Source organism: Diorhabda sublineata, chromosome 7 (genome assembly GCF_026230105.1).
Source record: "Diorhabda sublineata isolate icDioSubl1.1 chromosome 7, icDioSubl1.1, whole genome shotgun sequence".
Taxonomy (NCBI): Eukaryota; Metazoa; Arthropoda; class Insecta; order Coleoptera; family Chrysomelidae; genus Diorhabda; species Diorhabda sublineata.
Window position 1 is genome coordinate 26776185 of NC_079480.1, and position 20011 is coordinate 26796195.

The following is a 20011-nucleotide window of genomic DNA, read 5'->3' on the forward strand; positions in this document are numbered from 1 at the left end:
GCTGCTGTTGTTTGCGTTTTGACTTCTTGTTTCAAGTTCCTATTGCTCGTGATGTTAACCCCTAAATATTTAAAAGACATAACCTGTTCTACACTTTTATTATAAATTGCCAGTTTGCATCTTCTTGGTTCTCTCGATATTGTCAAGGATTGTGTCTTTTGTGTCGATTATGATCATATTGAATTTTCCTGCAACTGTATCAAATCTGTGTAGCAATTTTTGCAGATTTCCTCATCTTCGGATATCACAACCGCGTCATCAGCGTAGCAAACTATCTTAAACTCATGTTTTCCCATTCTGTATCCTCTGCCTGCCGTTTTGACTTCTATTATGATTTCGTCCATTATAATGTTGAAGAGTATTGAGCTGAGATTATCTCCTTGTCTGATCCCTGTTGATACTGGCATTTTACTGGAGAGTTCGTTGTTTACTCTTACATGTGTGCTATTTCCGTTGTTCATGTCCCGAATGATGTCTATTGTCCTTAAAAGAAGAATTCGATATAATAAAAGACTTTTCAGAATAATTATGGACACATTTTCTCACAGATGTTTCCAAAACGTGAACAAAACCTCCAAATACAAGTTACTAATATAGGAATGTTCGTTCGGTTGCATACGATGTAGAACATAGATTTAAGTAATGTTTAAATTGTTGCATATCTTTAGCAAAATTATAGAAGGATTCAAAATGGAACAAGACTGTAAAGAAAAATGACGTATTTCAAACATGAAAGAATATTTATTGTCCTAGCTGTTGCGTATTATTTAAAGGAAGTTACCAACATTTCAAATTGATATAGAATTTTGAAAAGTATGGAACGATGTTGATTTAAAAATATCGATATATGTTCGCAATATATCGCATCAATCCAATATCATATTATCTAGTATCGATATAAATATCGATATTTTTCACCGATATATCATAAATCGTGAGAAATTTGAAGCAAATTCCATTTATTCTTTTTATCAAATGATTATACCTGTAATTAAATTGTTCGTAATAACAAAATGCAGACACGAAATTCTTCTACACTTTCTGTGAGGGCAGCACTAGTAGTGTTTGATTATTACTTGGAAGAGCCTGCTTGCATTGAAATGATGATTACTTTCTTGAAGTTTAAATATTTTATTAATATATAAAGAAAAATATGCTTGCTACATTACATATCATTATCGTTTTAGCCCACTTTCCCGCACTAGTGCGGAAAAGTGACATTCTTTAAAGGAGAAACAACTATCAAACCACCCGGGTTTGATTTCAGTTGCTATGACAACTCAAGCGTGTAATTGTTACTAAAACGTCTTGGAAGTGACCGAATAAGAACAATCTTCTTCTAAATTAAACCACATTAAACCGAATCCGATACAATAATATTAATGGATTCATCCGACGAAGAACTTCTCGAAGCCATTCTGAAGGCTGCAAATGAAGCTAATTCCGAGCTGCCAAATCCAGACTAAGATATGAGAAGCAATACGACCATTTTGTTACATGGTATAAGGAGAAAAGGGCCAAAACTTATAAGGAAGAGGTAGTTCTGGCGTATTTTTCAGACCTAAGTAAGGTTTTGAAATCTAATACATTATGGTCCCGCTGTTCGATGGTAAAAAAGTTTAGTAAAAATAAAATATAATTTGGATATAGGAAACTTCCATAAGCTAACGTTTTTTCTTAAACAAAAAAATATTGGTTTTCGAGCACAGAAAGCGCAAGTTTTTAGTTTTTACTAAAAAAGATATATCCAGGGTTATGCTAGCTCCCGATGAGGTATACCTGATGATTAAAGTGAGTACCATTTTTGCACTGGTTGGCGCTCTCCGCAGATCCGAGCTTGTAAATATAACTGTCGACGACATTCAAGATAAAGGCAACCTAATTGTTGTGAAAATTTCTGATTCCAAAAATCATTCGTCAAGATCATTTGTTTTATCTGAAGAAATAAATGATGGAACCTATTTGAAAGTACGAAGATTTACGACCACCTACCACTCCACACCGCCGATTTTTTATTCATTATAAGAATGGAAAATGCTCAGTTCAATGCGTTGGCGTAAACACTTTTGGTAAGATGCCAGCAGAGATTGCTGCATATTTACGCCTACCTAATCCGGAACATTATACAGGACACAGTTTCAGACGTTCTTCGGCAACGTTCCTAGCAGACTAAGGCGAAGAAATAACCAACCTAAAGCGTCTCGGTGGCTGGAAGTCTACTACTGTCACTGAGGGCTATTTGGAGGACTCCGAGAATAAGACGAAAAAAATATCAAATAAAATTCTCTGTACTACAAATGACTTAAAACTGTTGCCGTCACCGTCATCGTCATTTTTATGCAACCTGCAACCGATGCCATCCTCACCGACGTCATCTGCCTTCCAGTTGAAACCAAATAACTCCACTGGACCGGCAATTCTTACTAGTCTTCAGAATGCAACAAATTGTGTTTTCAATATTAATATTTATAATAATTAGAAGTTTTTAGTTAAAATTATGTATATTATTATGTTTGTTGGAATAAAATAATTTTTGAAAAATGGGTTGGTATACTTTTTTGTATAAACGGTCGTAGAAAAAATAATGTTCCTAACTCATACGTAAAGTGTCTTTCCCGCACTTGATCGCTTACTTTTCCTCTTAAGTAAATGAAAGTATCCTTAACTAAAGGTTTAGTTAATATATCATCTAAATTTTGTTCTGTTGACACATAACTAACGGCAATTTCTTTTTTCGTAACTAAGTATTTAAAAAAAATGATTCTTAGTATCTATGTGTTTAGCTCTCTTAGAATTTTCATTGGACTTTGACATTAAAATAGAACTTTTATTATCACAATAAAAAACTGCGCCGATAATAATTAAAATCACTCAAAATACCCTTTATATTCACTAGGTTTTGAGCAGAACTAGCCGCTGCCACATATTCAACTTCTGCCGTAGATAATGCTACACAGTTTTGCTTCTTTGAAAACCATGATATCGGATTCATTCCATACACTATTATGCAAACACTTACACTCTTTCTGTCAGTCGTATCTGTTGCCCAATCAACATCTGAATAACCCAATAGTTTAATTTCATCAGTAGTGTTTTTGTTCTTTTGTTCCCTGTAAATAACGTAAGATTCTTTTCGCTGCGTTCCATACTTCAACTGTTGGTTTATCTAGAAATCTACTCAAATAAGATACTGAAACAGTCATATCAGGTCTGGTGGTTGTGGACAGGTACATAAATCCTCATCTTATTTGTCTATAAGGCACTTCTATTAGTCGGTTGGAACACAAATAGGAATCGTTCGTAAACTCTATTGCGCAGAATCGTCACCGTACCAAGGACGGTTTTTGGATGGGTTTGAACGAACCTATAGATCATTTCGATGGATTCATTTCATTATTTTTGTGACTGTTTCTCTTTGGATTCCCACACTGTTTTTTTTTAGAAATCACGATTTTTTTCAACATGGCACCTAATAAAAAATATTACAAAAAAATTGTCAAATACTATGTCAACAAAATGTTAAAATGGCCGGCAATCCCTTACGATATATCGAAATATTTGTACGATATATCGCAAAGTATCGATATAACACTACGTATATTATATCGAAAAACAATAGATACTTTTTTTAAATATTGTTAAAAATGATTACTACCACAAACCACCCATTCTAAAGATGTTTCACACAGATGGCGCAAGATTGTATCAATATTGTAGTTCAAGTTCTGAGCCCTAGATGGATATGCTAGCTATATATCAAGATAGCGAATTTGAACAAAAGTAGATAATGTATTGTGTCGGTGATTTCGCAAAATTGGGTATTACTTAAGATTTAAAATTTTAATTAGCTATTTTTATATTTACCTCATTAATAAAGTCACACACGTTATGTTTAGATTATTATAATTGAAGGATTATCAGATTACTTTCAAAAACCATTTTGTCTACATTTTACTTGTGTAATGAAACAAGTTAACAACTACTAAATTTCTAAATTTTCATATTAGTTCACAAAATTTCATTTTTTGTGATATTATATTTTGAAAATATACTATTTTGAGAAATATTAACAGAAACATAAATTTGAAAATTCATTAGTTTTGATATAGAACTATGAACTACCTTCAAATAATTTAAACTACGCGCCGTGAATAAAATTTATATTTGCTGGTATTTTACACAAAAAGGCCACAGTAGTTCATCTATGGTTCAAGTTCGGACCCCCAATCGACGTGAATTTGGTTAGTAGAACAAACAATATTATCGGGATCCATCACAATATAGTTGATCTGGATAACCATCATTGTAGTATGTACAAATTGTTGATTAAAAGTGTCCAGTTGTAAATATCTATCAGTTCAAAAACCTTCCAGTATGGAGCTGAACTAAGTTGAAATTTCTGGAAACGTTGGCGATATTCATACTGAACACACTGTTTACACCAGCACTAACAACAGCTTGCGTGGTCCAAAGCCTAAATTAGTCCCCTAATAAGGAATAACGTTACAATCATATTCTTTTGCAAACATCATTTTGGAATAGAGAGCTTAGCTCAAGAAGGAACAAACAAAAATAACTGAAACTCAAAGTTTAATATTCCTCCCAAAGCTATTTCATCAACACTCTTCACAAACAAAATTCAAGATAATAAAGTAAAGAAATATATTTATAAAAAAAAAACTTTATTAACAAACATATCAAGTCATAATAAAGAAAATATAAAGGGAGCCTCAGCTCGTCATGATAATTAAAAACAATGTATAATAATGTACACAATATACCCTTAAATTTGTTATATACAATAAAATTGAGCCTCCACGATCATCTCATTTTTTAGGTGTACCTCCTATGGTTTTGGTAAATAACGTATTCGATACACCGATCACAGGAGCGAAGAAGTGCAGAGGGTAATCACTAAAAATAAAATATATATAAGGATTATAAAATTAATTAACCATATAGTGAATTTTGGTTCAATTAATCCGGTACATTAGTTTACGAAATTTTACTTTTTGAAAGTTGCCACGAATTTTGTTACCAATTTTCACCAATCTAACGTCGAAAATTTGTAAACAGCTCAAGTTATTTTTGATTTTTATCATTTAAGCGTATAATTAAACGATAACGGGTATTTTACTATGTTCAAGCCTTGGTTTCCTATTAAATGCTGTATGCGACGTCTGACTTGAGCGTAAACGTTCCGATCGACGTCTGTCGCACAGCGGCAGCGGTCAATACATCTCATACGCGAAAGACAAGGCCCCGTTCGCAACAGTAGGTTTGTTCCAACCTGCTAAATTGTTCTTGGAACCATTTAAATGATGAAATCGCCAGCTATGCAGTTCTTGTAACAGTACTTCCTATCAAACAAGTATCGAAAAGACCGTCCCGGAAACGGTTCACAAACGATACTTAAGTCGGTTGGAACACTAAACAGAATCGTTCGCGCAGACCATACCAAGGACGGTTTTGATGGGTTTGAACAAACCGTATGTTAGCGTCTAGTCTTGTGATATAAAACGGATATAAATTCGACAATTTGACAGCGCTTGTGTTACTTGAAGAGAAGTACAAAACGACCGCATAAGAAGAAAACACAAAGCAACAAGGCTCCGATGATTTATGGAGGGGAAGAAAGAAGGATGTTACCAGATTTTGATAATGAAACACTTAAAAGACACAACAATACTAAATTCATTAAATATTCTCGTGTCAATCAAGAGCTATTCAAACATACAGTATATATAATAAAACTGCCATCAAAAAAACAGAAGATGGAAAAAATTGCTTGTCACTTTTATTGTATAATGCGCAATAACATGGGAATGATTCAAGTTATCATCTTCAGAGACATTTTCACCATCAGTCTCTGAAGACGATAACTTGGTTATCGAAACGAGCTCCAAAAAGTGTAATTGTGAGTGTTAGTGTGTTCAGTACATTTTGTGCTGACGCCAGTTACGACGGTTACGTTGCAATATTTCGAAATAACTAGAGACGCGGCGTAAAGCGTTTACTTCCACCTCGGGCTGCTGTGCTCTCCAGCGTGTACCAATTGTAAAGGTCAGTCTTGCTCAAATGTCCAGTTTAGTACAATAGAAGAAGATTCCTGTGATTTTAATGAAGAAACCAATGACTCAGTCACATTTGAACAATTTATGAACATCTAGCAAGAAGAAGAGGAAGAAAACGAAGAAGATATGACTGTATTCAAGATTATGAATCTGATTGAAATATCTAAAGAAATCAAAACAATATCAAAAATAAGGTAATATCTGGAGCTTGACGGGTCTTGTTCCTTTAAATTATCCTAAAATTGTCATGACAATTAGTGCCAATCAGAGTACACTACCTTACAAGTGGCGTGGAAATGTGTGCATATCATGTATAATGTGATTCTTAGAATCGCTATATCTCAGGAATGGTAACTCTTAAAAAAAAATCATTAAGACCATTTTTGTAGAGAATTTTGAGATCTATAACTTTGGTTTGAGGTTTTTTTTTGATAAAATTTATCGTTTTCGAGAAAACCTCCAATTTTGACCTTGGATACCAAATAATTTTTGTAGCACAAATAGGATCGGTGGGAATTTTTATTTGTAATGGTAAACCCCAGCTCTCAGTATTTGGCTTTTCGGGAATATTTGTTTGTTTAAATGTCTATATTGACCGGACTAAGCCCCTACCACAAGTTAGTACTTTAAGAATCGTTTATGAGATTCGGAGTTTTGGAAAATTTAGGGTAATCTATGAAAGCAATTAGTTACTGGGTAGACAAAAATATAAATGTTTCGTTCTAATCTGCCATTTATACAAATACATCCCTGAAAATAATTGAATGCTGTGTTTTTCAATCATTTGCTCACGGAGCAGGGATCCCATCCCATCCGTATACAATAAATTCTTATATAAAAGAACAAAGAACTTTTCTCATTTCATGTTCAACACGAAAGTATTGAAAAGAATGATTTTATTGTTTTTTTTTTAAATTGTTGCAAAAACCACTGATAATGAGAAATAAAGATTCTCGAATAACGAAAAAAAAAAATTTTTTTCAAATAAAATCTCACCTTGAATTAAGAACCGGACTAGCCTCGTTTCCGCTTATTATGAAAAATGGAAACAGTAGTGAAAACACACATCCACTGAAAAAAAAATGTTGATTTAATATTCATCAATTGTAAATTTGTAGATTAATAACGAATATTTATAAACACTCGTGAGCAAAAAAATCAACTCAGGCAATACCCCTGCAGTCGCCATGACAAAAAAACTCATCATCGAATAGCATTTTTCTTAGTAAATGTTGTAATGTATCTTGCTCGATAGTCCAACAATATGTCTGCTGTTTCAACTTTCATCGAAGAAGCGATTCCGGAAGAAAAAATTGCTCATCTGATATTAATTGCCAGCACACTGCCGAGAAATCGTGCCCTCACCAGTGTTCAAGTCTAACAAGAATTCGATGAAACGCTAGGAGTGGCTAGACAGTCAGAAGAAGATTCAAGGCAACTAACCTTGAGCCACAAAGGTCAACTACTGATTCCAAATTAATCCCAGCTCACAGATTTGCCAATGAACAAGTTAATTGGACCGATGAACAAGAGTGTGTCTGTAGACCTGGAAACTGATGGTGGAGCAGGGGATTACAACAAACCGATACATTGGGGGGATCACGTCGTTTACTACGCCAGTGCCCTTCTATATAGTGCACAAATCTCACCGGTTATATCGGCAGTTACAATTCCGTTAATAAAATTTAAATAAAATATTGTTCAGAAATAAACACTACTTCGTTAACAATTAAAATCAGAAGACAGATGGGAGCATTTAAAAAAATTAATATGAACGATGTTTTAGATTTTAATTTTTCAAGTCTTCTTTTCTTCTTCTTTTTTTTTCTAGCATGGATGACCATATCAATTGGCTAGTGTCTGTTCATTGCCAACAATTCTTCCCCGGAAGACGAAGCCATGGTATACTTATAGGTGCTTGGTAAAAGAAATTCAACATTAGTTGTCGTTTCTAACCAAGATAAGATTCTTTCCTAAATCACTCAATTTCAAAAATGCTTTCAATACGGCACTATAGCGATGTGCTGTGTTCTTATACAAAACAGTTACTAACGACATAAATAGTTATACAGTCAAAAAGGTTTCATTTTTCATATTTGTAATAGTTTTAAAAAATTTTCTTTAGCTGACCGTTTTGCATTTATTCTCATGTTTTGAACACCTAAGCCTCCCATTTTTAAATGAACTCATCAAGTTATTTCGAGTCCAGACGATCGTCGCAACGTGATTTAAACGTACCCCAAATTTGCGATTTTACAACATATTTCGAATACAGCTGCAGTGAAATTCATCACAGATTCTAAAAATGGCATTACATTTATTTCCAGTATAACCGGAGGTCATACACAACAAAATTTCAACGGAAACGAGTTTCACAGAAAAATGTCACCGCTAATTTCCAATACCTGGAAAAGTACAACACATTCTTGGGGTGTACGAACTCCCGGCAGTACGCCATCTATTGAGGAGTCATGACATCAAGGCGTCGGTCATGTTGTTGATGCGTTGTTGTTGATGATGATGCGTTTCGAGAAAAGAGGACATACAGGAGAATTGCTAGTGATTATTGTTTGATGAAGTTTGGCTTTTTTGGGGGTATATAATGAGAAATTGACTCATCAGAAGGAAGTTCAGGAGTGTGATTGTTACCCGAAGCTATCAAGAAATACAATTTCCTCACCTCTAACCTAACCACGTGGAAGTGCTGCCAGGGAAACGTATGATAGTGCTTGGCAAGGTTTGTATTCCACTTGTTGTGCATGCGGCACCATAGTATTCATATTTCCTCTTGTTTGTCTGTAATCAAAATGTAACTCTTATCTGCAGGTTCACTATTCTCTGATGCTGCGGATACTTGCTGGTAAAACCGGCAACATAGTAGTAGTAACTGGGCACTGTAACTACACGGCAGGGAAGTCGAAGACCTGCTCTCATGTTGCAGCAACAATATTTCTTTTGGAAGTTGCTGCTAAAGCTACAGAGGCTTTGACTCAACTTAATGGATGGTTGAAATATCCAATGACAAGCCCTGCCCGTCAAGGAAGTAAGGAAGATAGATTTTAGCTCTGCAGAAGCACGAATGAATCAGTGAAGAACGTAAGAACTTCCTGAAGTTGAATTTTGGTGGCTTTCCTCCCTTAGTTTTGATGTCTTTACTACCCGGAGTTTATTTGGGTAGGTGAAAAGCAGCCAGTCTCCAAGCGGCCTTCCTCCATCACCTCCCCAGAAATGGACTGAATACTACAGCATAGTTTCCCATCTTTCAGTAAATATTTGAAAGAATTTAAAAACAAAGGGTATGATGCTATTATCACCCTGGTTTGTTTACGATAATATGGCCGACGCCCAGTTGTCGTATCTGACAGTTAGATGGCGCTCGCTTTCAACGGGGGGCAAAAAGTGCAGCCCAGCCCATATGACACGTGAACCACGAAGGGGGCAGTTAATAAATATCTTGACCGAAATAATACATTTTATTATTCGTTTCTAATTTTTTTATTATTATCATCGACTACTAACCTTATTACCCAAGAATCAGATAGTTGTGTAAAAACCGCCATTGGTAAACCGAATCCTATAAAATATGGCCAATGCTTTTCGATGAAGGATAATCTTGTATGTAATTCCCAACCCATATTGAACCATTTATATTCAAATGCGTATAGAGAATATAACATGCACATCTGTACCATCGATAAAGTATATCCAACTACATATATAGGTATGTAGCTCACAGCCGTAGCTTGTATTAAAAATAAAAATTGGACGAGTATACTGAAAATCGAATCGGCCAACATTTTACTAATGCTCTGCGAAAATACCGGTCTTCCTCTGCTATGTCTGTAAGCTGAATCGGCTATATCCTAAAACAAAAGTTATTTCGTTATTTCATAGTGGAAATAAAATCAAATTAATAACAACGAAAATTAAAAAATGTTACAGAAAAGCAAGATGGAGTATAAGCTAAAGCAGTCCAACAACTAAGAAATCAAGTATGGAAACAGAAGAGGACCAAACATGAATGCAAAACTAGCCAAACAACACACTTACATTCTTCCCAACAACCAAGCAGCTTTGAAGTTACTAAAAGTTATTAAAGTTCAAGCTAACGTGGGAGTGTAAACAAACTGTTAAAGCACTAGCTAAGAGAATACAAGTGACTACCAGACCAACAAGGTGTAACAAGCAATTAGAAAGCAGACTGCACTACCAAATAAGGGACAACGACTCAATGTTTTGGTCCGACAACGAACTGTATGGATGGTTATAGATGAAGAAACAAGACTAAAATAATAAAAAATATTCATGACTACGTCTGCAAGAAGTCTTTGGTGCTTCTCATAACATTCAGAAATGATAATCTGGTGGTCGGTCTGCTCCATCAAAAACCACCTTGAGACGATTAGCATCGCAAATTCTGCGAGCCAGTCATGGAGACAGCAGAATACTTAATCTGCTACTACTTTGGAAAGTGGAACAAAAAAAATCCACAAAAATAGTGTTCTTTGGGAGAAGACAGAACAAGGAGATACATAATCAAGCACAAAATATCTTTTTAGGTATAGGTGTAGAGCGGCTGGAAAGCCAAAACAACTCTTCAAACAATCTACAAGGAATGAAATATCGCGCGATCAACTGACCGTTTCATAGGACCAATATTATCAATTTTCTTCTCGGTAGAAATGGTCTAAGAGCTCCGGAATACCTAAATGGGAAGATGTTAAAATAAATCCTCATGAATAACAACAAGAATTAACTAAATGAGGAGTAAAGCCACAACAGCCATCATGGATTATAAGGTCAATAATAACTTATGGAATAATCGTCTGGTACATGAAATTCAATAGTAGACTAGACGACACTTGGATACGGTAAAGAAACTAGAAGTCAGCTACATCACAGGGGCTATGAAGACCGGTCCAACGGCAGTAATGGAAGTTATCCTAGACCTAGCGTCACTACATATTATTGCGTCTATGATCAGAACGGTCAGAGGATTCAGAAAAAGAAAAATTACAATCTCAAGAGAATGGAAATATCTTGTGACAAAAATGCCCCTCCTAGAACTCCCAATAGTTGACTTATCAAAAAAAATGACGCTAAAAATATGAAAATGGTGCATACAAAAATGAGGAAGAAATCAAATTAATGCTAAAATAGATTATCTTCAATATTTTGATGTAAAATATAAAAATAAAAGTTAGTTAATAATCAATGACTTTTGAACTTGAATGCACAAAACCTATAAACATACTTATCATTCTAAATGCATATTAACTTCGTTTTATTTCATAAAGACTACTTTTAAAAAAATCTTGATGGTGAATTTGAAATATTGTTCGTTAACAATTATTTTTTTGAGTAATTTTGAATCAAATTTCTCAAAATGTACGAATGAACCGTACGGTCTTCACTGTGCAAATCTGATAAACAGTTCGGAATTAACGACGTTCGGGATAAAAAACGAGACACTTACTAACATCACCACCACAGTGTTTTTGAGAAATATATCAAGCGATATCGACAATAAGGTATTTACAAATTTTCCAATATTGCAGCATATAGATATTCAGTTATCGAGGATTAAATTATTTTCGCCAAATTTGACAAGTTTAAATTTTTTGTATATAATAAAAAATGTGGAATTTCCAAATATCGACGAGGAATTTTTTGAAAAATGTTGCCGAAATTTGACTACGCTCATCATAAACGATAACAGAAATTTAACGGTCGTAAAGGGTGAGTATGAAGCATACTTTTTATATTTAGAAATAAAAAGTTTGACTGAAATAAATTCTTTGACTTAATGTTTACTCTATCACTCAATAAGTCGTGTGACGGAGACATAGATGGCGCTGTCATTGTCAAATCCATATTATGACGTTGATGAAGTACCAACTTTTAAAAGACTGTGTGTGGAATTTCATGACATTTCGATTAGTCAGAAAAAAGTGACAGCCATTTAAGTGAAGCTACTTTTGTTATTTTCAAAACGATTTTATGTGTAAATTTATCATTGTTATTTGTTATTGGTTTGCGGAATTTAAATGTGGTCATACAGACACCGATTATGGTGACCGTTCTGGTCGTCCAATTAAGGTGGTTACTCCAGAAAACATCAAAAAATTCCACAATTCATAATTACGCATAGACATTTGACCATTAGAAAATTTTTTTCAAAGTGGGTGCCGCGTTTACTCACAGTCGATCAAAAACAACAATGTGTTGATGATTCGGAGCAATGTTTAGCCATGTTTACACGTAATAAATAAGATTTTTTGCATCGATATGAGACAATAAATGAAATATGGATTCATTATTTCACTCCGGTATCAAAACGATCATCATCTGAGTGGACTGCATCCGGTGAACCACGTCCGAAGCGTCCAAAGGCAAAACAATCAGCTTTCGTTTTATGTTAAACCAGAGTTTAAACTACCCTCAGACCACCGGTAACGTTTAAACCGGCAAGTAAACGCCATATAAAAAATTAACAAAGAACAAAAAAATCGTGCAATTTCTATGAAGTAGTACTTTTAGTTATCCTGTGAAGACATGCAAAGAAACAGTCGAATCCTAACAAAGTGATACAGTAACTTTGAAGGAAAAGATAAAAGAGAATTCAATGATGAAAATTACGAAAACGTTTGTTTTCAATACAACATATTAATTTAAAAAATGTGGGGTAATTTAAAGATTCCCTCTAGAACGAATAACCTTTTTATTTTCTCGGCGCGTCGACAATGTTGATAATTTCTTCATCCTCATCGTCGAGTTCATCAAATACGAGGCATATTTTTTAAGTAAGTACCGTTTTGCGATTCCGCCGCCGCAACCCCAAGGTCGGCGTTACCTACATCTCTTGTCTACTCACTGACGCCATTACAGTCTGATTCTTCATTGTGTACGTTGTTACTAAGTGTTTAAGATACCGCTGACAATCGTGAGTCCCGCCGATTGTGAAGTACGGGCTGTTATACGATTTCTTAGTGCTAAAGGCGTAAAACCGATCGATATTCACTGTGAAGTTTACTGACAAAACATTATGAGTGATGGAATGGTAAGGAAATGGGTGAGAACATTTAAAGATGGCCTCACAAATGTGCATGATGAAGAACGGAGTGGGCATCCTTCGGTCGTCAATGAAGTTTTGGTGCAGAAAGTGGACGAAAAGGTGAGAGAAACCAGACGCTTTACAATTTCATCATTGTGCGACTACTTCCTCAATATTCTCGTGCGTTTTGTTTCGCATTGTGACCGAGAACTTGAAATACTGGAAATTGTGTTCACGTTGGGTTCCAAAAATGTTGACGGATTTTCACAAAACCCAACGTTTAAGCAGTGCATTGACTTTCCTTGAGCGGTACCACAATGAAGGTGAAGATTTTTTAGACCAAATTGTTACTGGTGACGAAACATGGGTGGCCTACGTCATACCAGAATCGAAACAACAATCCATGGAATGGCGACGTTCATCATCACCCAAAAAAGTGAGGTTTAAGCAAACAATTTCTGCCCGGAAAATCATGTGCACAGTTTGTTGGGACAGAAAAGGAGTATTGCTAGTGGAGTTTCGGCCTCGTAATGAGACAATCAATGCAGCGTCTTATTGTGAGACATTGAACAATCTGCGTCGTGCAATCTAGAACAGAAGACGTTGCAATTTATGTAAGGGTATCGTTTTGCTGCATGACAATGCCCGTCCACATGTGGCTAATCGGACCAAAGATCTCATCAAATCTTTTCAATGGGAAACTCTAGATCATCCTCCCTACAGCCCCGATCTGGTGCCCAGCGACTACCATTTGTTCCTGCACTTGAAGAAACACCTGGGCGGTCGGCGTCTTCAAGACGATAACGAAGTCAAAACAGTTGTGATACAGTGGTTAACAAGTCAGGTGGCGGAATTTTATGAGGAGGGTATTCAAAAACTGGTGCCACGTTATGACAATATTCACGGAAATTATGTAGAAAAGTAGATTAAGGTACAGGCTTTCATGTAAAAATAAAATTATTGCGATATCTTTGCATTTCTTTTTTTAATTCCAAAACGGAACCTACTTAAAAAATATGCCTCGTATAAAGAACAAATCTTCAATCATTCTTCATAAACCCTTTATAAAATTGTAAAAATGTGAAAAATTTCAAAAAGTTAGATTCGGATCATCGTTTCATGGCAAACTGAAGTTAAACTACCCCCTGACAGCCGGTAACGTTTAAACTGGCAAGTTTGTCAGTATACAAAAAGTGAAAAAAACGACGTTGAGGTTTAAACTTCTTTTGTTAAATTAGCCCTTAGTGGTGTAGTTACATTGCCTCTTTTAATATGCGAATTCCAAAGAAAACAAACTTGAATTACTGTTAAAGTCATAGAGATGTTACATCGTTTTCGAGGCACATTCCAAGTGAAAATATTTGTAGTGTGATTCAAATTATCTTTCGCAATAAATCAAAATAAATATTTTTAGGTTAAGTTTTTATGAATTTTGTTTTTAGTTTCATTCTATGATAATGATGCATTTCTTTCACCTTAAACATCGTTATCAAGTAATAAAACCTCTCAATCTTGTAGATTTCTTAATCAAATAGATTTGTTTTGAACCTAGACACTGACCTAGCCCAACTTTATTCATCACACTAATACTAAGAGTACTACATTTATATTTGTGCGCATGTGTATCGTAGTGAGGAGAACGCATGGTCTCTTGTATGTGTGAGAGAGCTCATGCGCACGACATGTGCATTAACAGGCCTAGTTCTATGTAAGATGTCTTATTGTAAAGATGTTTCTTATATTGTTCTTATTAACAGGCGATAAAGCCTTTGTTATTACGAGTGATTTATTTAAGAAAAGTATTTGTTGCAAAATTTCAAACAAGCGACTCTCTAAAATGGACTGTACATACTGACATTTCAGCAAAATAAATTTCCTCTACATGTTATGCACTTAAATCAGTTGTACAGAAAGTTTCTTTCTCCGTCTTCTCAATGATCCACTTTTTTGTGTTTGAATCTCATCACCTACACTATAGTGCCCTCTGGGTTCCTTTTAGCTTTTATTACTTCGATTACATCTTCAAAAGACAAAAAAACAACAACCCTGTATATATTTGATTTAAGGAAAAACCCTACTAGGAAATATTTGTTCTGATCATATCAAAATTTATGAAAATCCAATTAATTGAAGCGTTCGAAACATGATTTTCTTTTGTAGGAGCTTTCAAGAGTATACCAAATTTAGATCATCTAACAATTACCAATCAAAACATCAAATGTTTAACGAAAGCTTACTTGGAAGGCATAAATAAAATTACTTACCTAAATTTGGCAGGAAACAATTTGACTGAAATAAGCCCGGACAGTTTTGAAGATTTACAAAACCTGAATCACTTAATTTTGAGCAACAACAAAATTTCTAATTTCCAAGAAAACACCTTCAACAACCTCTACAATCTACAAAATCTTGAACTATTGAATTTAGATGTTTCTTCGCCGGATAAAAATGTTTTTAAAAATCAAAAAGAACTAAGACTTATTGGAATACCAACGAAATGGATAAATGAAGGCGTGTCGATAAACAACTTGACTCGAATTTTTTCTAATTTAGAAAATATTGGTATTCGAACTGCAGATAAGAACCAAAAAGATGTAGAAAAGTTCATAGAATCTTGTAAATATACAGGATTCACGATTAATTTCTTAGAATAAGTTTATTAAATAAATACATACTTTCAAACAAATAGTGCTATTTATTAAGAATCTTGAAAAAAATAAGAAATTGTTTAAATATACAATTACACAGTAAAATATCTGACAATTCTTTGCAAACTTCAAACTTGTGAGGTCAGTTTGAAATAGATATATGGAAAACCTTAACCGTCACACCCCAATATTCTGCTTTTTCTTTAAATCAAATGATGATCTTAGTACACTGTTTACCAATATGTTAAATAGTCCACCAGTCTTCGTGTTGAATTATTTTGTTACATATTGAGTCAGTGCCATAATATAGAGATACAAATAATTTTTACCACCCTGATATTTCTTGAACCAAATACTGCATGAAGATGATGAGATACCTTTTGTGGAAGATCTCATCAAAATCCACAGTACAAAGCACCATCACAGAGTAGAAAATCAACCAAATGTCATATTAAGACTACTACTTGAACCAAACAATTCTAGAAGACTACAGAAGTAGCCAGCTGACTTAACATAACACGGAAGATTACTATCATCAGGAAAAACCAGCACGAAAAAAAGTTAGAGAGAACCTATCAATCAATGGAATCTTATCACACCAACATAGGATAGTAACCCCCAAGTTATCAGATTAAGTCATTTTGTAGGTCTGACTGTTGATTGTACAAAAAAATTCTCTATTTACATTTCCTAGTATTTTTGTGCCTTCTCCGCCTTATTTTTGATTTTAAATATTTATAACATTTATCATTAATGCTATAATTCATTTTAACAAATGGCTACAAATATTTAAAACTGCATATATAATCATAATTCCAAAATAAGACAAAATGTAACCTACTATAAGCCGTCAAGACTTCTACTACAAATAATCAAACTACCACTACAAAACGATTTGTACATATGATATGGGGTTATAGAGGTGCTCCAACGATTCAAACTTAAGAAAATCACTCCAAAATAATTTTTATATGACAAATCAAACAGTAGACAAAACAGCATGAAACTGTATTTCAGCATATCAAGTCATCCCTTTATAGAACTCAAAAACATAAAAACACTGTAAATAAATTGACCTGCTGATTTCAGAATTGGTTGAAAAACGTCTTATCATTCCAATAAACAATATTTGCCACTCTCTTGGTAAAATCATTAATCAAAGTCATATTTTGTTAAAAAATATTTTCACAATCTATTAAAAAATTATTTGAGACCTTATAAACACCAAAGTAGTGATGGGTGATCTAGGCATGGTTCTAAAAACACCGCAGTATACAATAGTTGTCAAATTTACCCCTTTATAATACCATTAGTCACATTTGATAAAAAATTTTGTTCACAATCACCAAAAAAGTATGTTTTCTTGTGTATATGAAAAAATTCACTTACCTGAAACCATAGAGCATTTACTACTTTGCTCAATAAAAATAATGGTATGACCCACACAGTCTTGAAGATAAAAGATAAAGTCGGTTCTATCCAAGACCACACCAATTTTCCCATAATGGATTCAGCTCCAAATATGATTATTAATAAATAATTTATGGAAGGAAGTAGTCCATATTCGAATAAAAGTATACTGAATAAAAAAATTCCTCCGTTCAATATCCCACAATGTACAATTCTCTTCATTACTTTCGATTCTCTAAAATATCATTCATAGCACAAAACAATCATTATTAACAATGTGTAAATATTTATATATCAAATATTTTTGCAAATGAAAGAAACATGTCGTTACGAGTATTACAAACTGTATATATACATGAAAAAATAATTTTCATTCTAAGTATACGCATAAACGCGTATATAAGAGCACGAGAAACTTATTCTTGAGAAGTACCTCTCTAAATAGTTACGTGCTTTGAGATAAAAGAATAGATCATCCAGTTATGCTGCATTGGATATTTAAAATAAAACTTTTTCAACACTTTTAAATATTTAAAAAGTGGAAAATAATAATATACAGAACAACTTTTTCAATTACAGACAATTGATTCTTGTATTAACTAATGGATATAATTGGTTTGAAAAAATGAGAAATGATTTAATTTTTTAAAAATATTTTCAACTATCACAAAACTTTCAAGAGAGAAAGTAATCTAGGTTTTATCATGTCCACTTTGTTATTACTTTATCAAAACATTTAAAGCAACACTATTTTTCTCAAAATTTACAGTGTACAATATTACTTTCTAAACACTTTTAAATTGATAAAAGTGAAAAATAATAATACAAAGATACCAAAAACGACCTTTTCGATTGCTAATAAATGATTTTTGAAGAAATCAATGGGTATAAGCAGATAAAAAATGAGAAGTGATTTGATTTTTTAAAAATATCTTCAACTATCACAAAGCTTTTGAGAGGGAAAGTAATATATGTTTTATCAAGTTCAGTTTGTTATTACTGTATCAAAAAAGTTGAAGCACCACTATCCTTTCTCAAAACTTACAGGGTGGACTAGAATTTAAAAAGAAAAATCTTCAAAATGCCTAGAAATATCAGTTTAGGTTATTCAGGAACCAATAAGTAGTTTAAAATTAATGAATATCATTAATTTTTTTTAATAAGAGAACATAAAGCAGGAAATTGAGCAATTTGTCCTAAAATCTACAAAAATGCAGGTAAAAATTTATAGAAACCACTATTTGGGAAACACCAAGCATTATCAAGATTTCTCAGAATTCTATTGAATGAATACACCTCATAGTCCTTTCCCATACAGAATATAATACCTGAAATCCAATATTCTAAACAATTTAATTGCAATTCTGCAGTTGGACTTGAAAAGGCCTGACAAACAAAATTAAATTACTATAGACAATTTATAAAATATAGCCATAAATATGACTGCAGATAAATAAACAGTTTACTATGCAGATATAAACTATAATAAGTTTGGTTGTTCATTATAAAAACATTTGTCCATTACAGCTATAAATATGAAACAATAATTGATACATATGGCATAAGAGAAAAAATTAGTTGCTAAAAATCACTACTTTTAAAATATATTGAATGCTTATTGGTTAATGGGAATTTTTCAACTGCAAATAGGCAAAGACTTGATGCATTGAAGTTTGGAAGGACATGCCAGACATGGAAATACATTACTTTTTTCACAGAACTGTGTTAATAATTTTAAAATAAATTATCTTACTCATCTTTCTTTAGTTGCCTTATTGGTGTGCTATCTTTATTATTTATAGATTTTTGCCTTACAACAGAATTTATTCTATTTGGGGATTGTCTGGTAATTTTGCGTTCATTAATTTCTTTGTCTAGATATAAAACAGCATACATTCCTCTAAAACTATCATAGACACCTTTAGCTACTGCATACAATAAATTCTAAAACAAAATAATGGAATTTAGCTTAATAAAGTATATAACAATTAATATTACAAAGCCAACCTAAGATATGATCATTACCAATGGATAAACTTTTATTTTTTTGTAAAATACTTCTAAGTAAAATTTAGAAAATAATTCTGGTATTTATTCAAAAAGATCGATTTGATCTAAAATTGGTTTTAACCCAAGAATAGTTGGTGAACTATTCTTGGTTTTAACCTACATCACTTAATAGATAATAGACATGATGAAAGTAAAAAAATTCAAAATGTATAATCGAGGCTTAAGCCGCCTATTATTTATAAGTGCGTATTATTTAAAATTATTCATATCAACTCACAAAGTTTAATGTAAAAATAAATTTATTTAAATCATTTCTATATAAAATAATCATATACTTACTTTCACTTCCATGTTTCTAATTAAAATTTTTGTTATAAAATACAGTTTTCCTATACAATCATTATTCTACAAAAATTAAGGAACATTATTAATCTAGTTCCTACTACAACTACATCAAACAACAGAAAAAAATCTTCATTACAGAACAACAGCTGATTTAAATTATCTCTTTTGACATTGACAAGATGACAATTCAATTTCCTGGACTTCTATTGGTCAGGGCCATTCAAGCTAAACGTGGTTTGTGGCGATACCATAATATTTAGTGCAATAGTGTACCCTGGTGTACACTACTGAGTCATTGTCAATGATATTTATTTATTTCTAATTTTTCAGTCTATTATTATTTGAGTTCTGATCTAAAGATATTATACAACTATTAGGTTAGGGTTGCGTATTTCTAAACTCTCGTTTAATTTATTACTATCGTTTCCTGCTAATATAAACAACATTGTAAAATAACATGCTATATTTTT

General features: G+C 33.2%; 2 protein-coding genes across 3 annotated transcripts; one reads left to right on the forward strand and one right to left on the reverse strand.

The window, feature by feature from the left end:
* Positions 1 to 4616: 4616 nt before the first annotated feature.
* Positions 4617 to 19686, reverse strand: LOC130447001 (etoposide-induced protein 2.4 homolog). 2 transcript variants are annotated; one of them, XM_056783586.1, is made up of 6 exons: positions 19536 to 19686; positions 18940 to 19130; positions 17166 to 17421; positions 9594 to 9937; positions 7071 to 7145; positions 4617 to 4914 (listed from the first exon to the last, which is right to left on the reverse strand). In XM_056783586.1, exons 1-6 carry the CDS (start codon positions 19545 to 19547, stop codon positions 4827 to 4829), a joined length of 966 nt encoding a protein of 321 aa, XP_056639564.1. In that variant the 5' UTR covers positions 19548 to 19686; the 3' UTR covers positions 4617 to 4826. The 2 variants fall into 2 exon arrangements, with proteins under 2 accessions (XP_056639564.1, XP_056639565.1); XM_056783587.1 differs by lacking the exon at positions 19536 to 19686 and adding an exon at positions 19194 to 19304 and having other exon boundaries at positions 4654 to 4914.
* LOC130447003 (leucine-rich repeat-containing protein 15-like) lies at positions 11281 to 15814 on the forward strand. Its single transcript, XM_056783588.1, has 2 exons — positions 11281 to 11813; positions 15289 to 15814. Exons 1-2 carry the CDS (start codon positions 11306 to 11308, stop codon positions 15780 to 15782), a joined length of 1002 nt encoding a protein of 333 aa, XP_056639566.1. The 5' UTR covers positions 11281 to 11305; the 3' UTR covers positions 15783 to 15814.
* Positions 19687 to 20011: the final 325 nt, after the last annotated feature.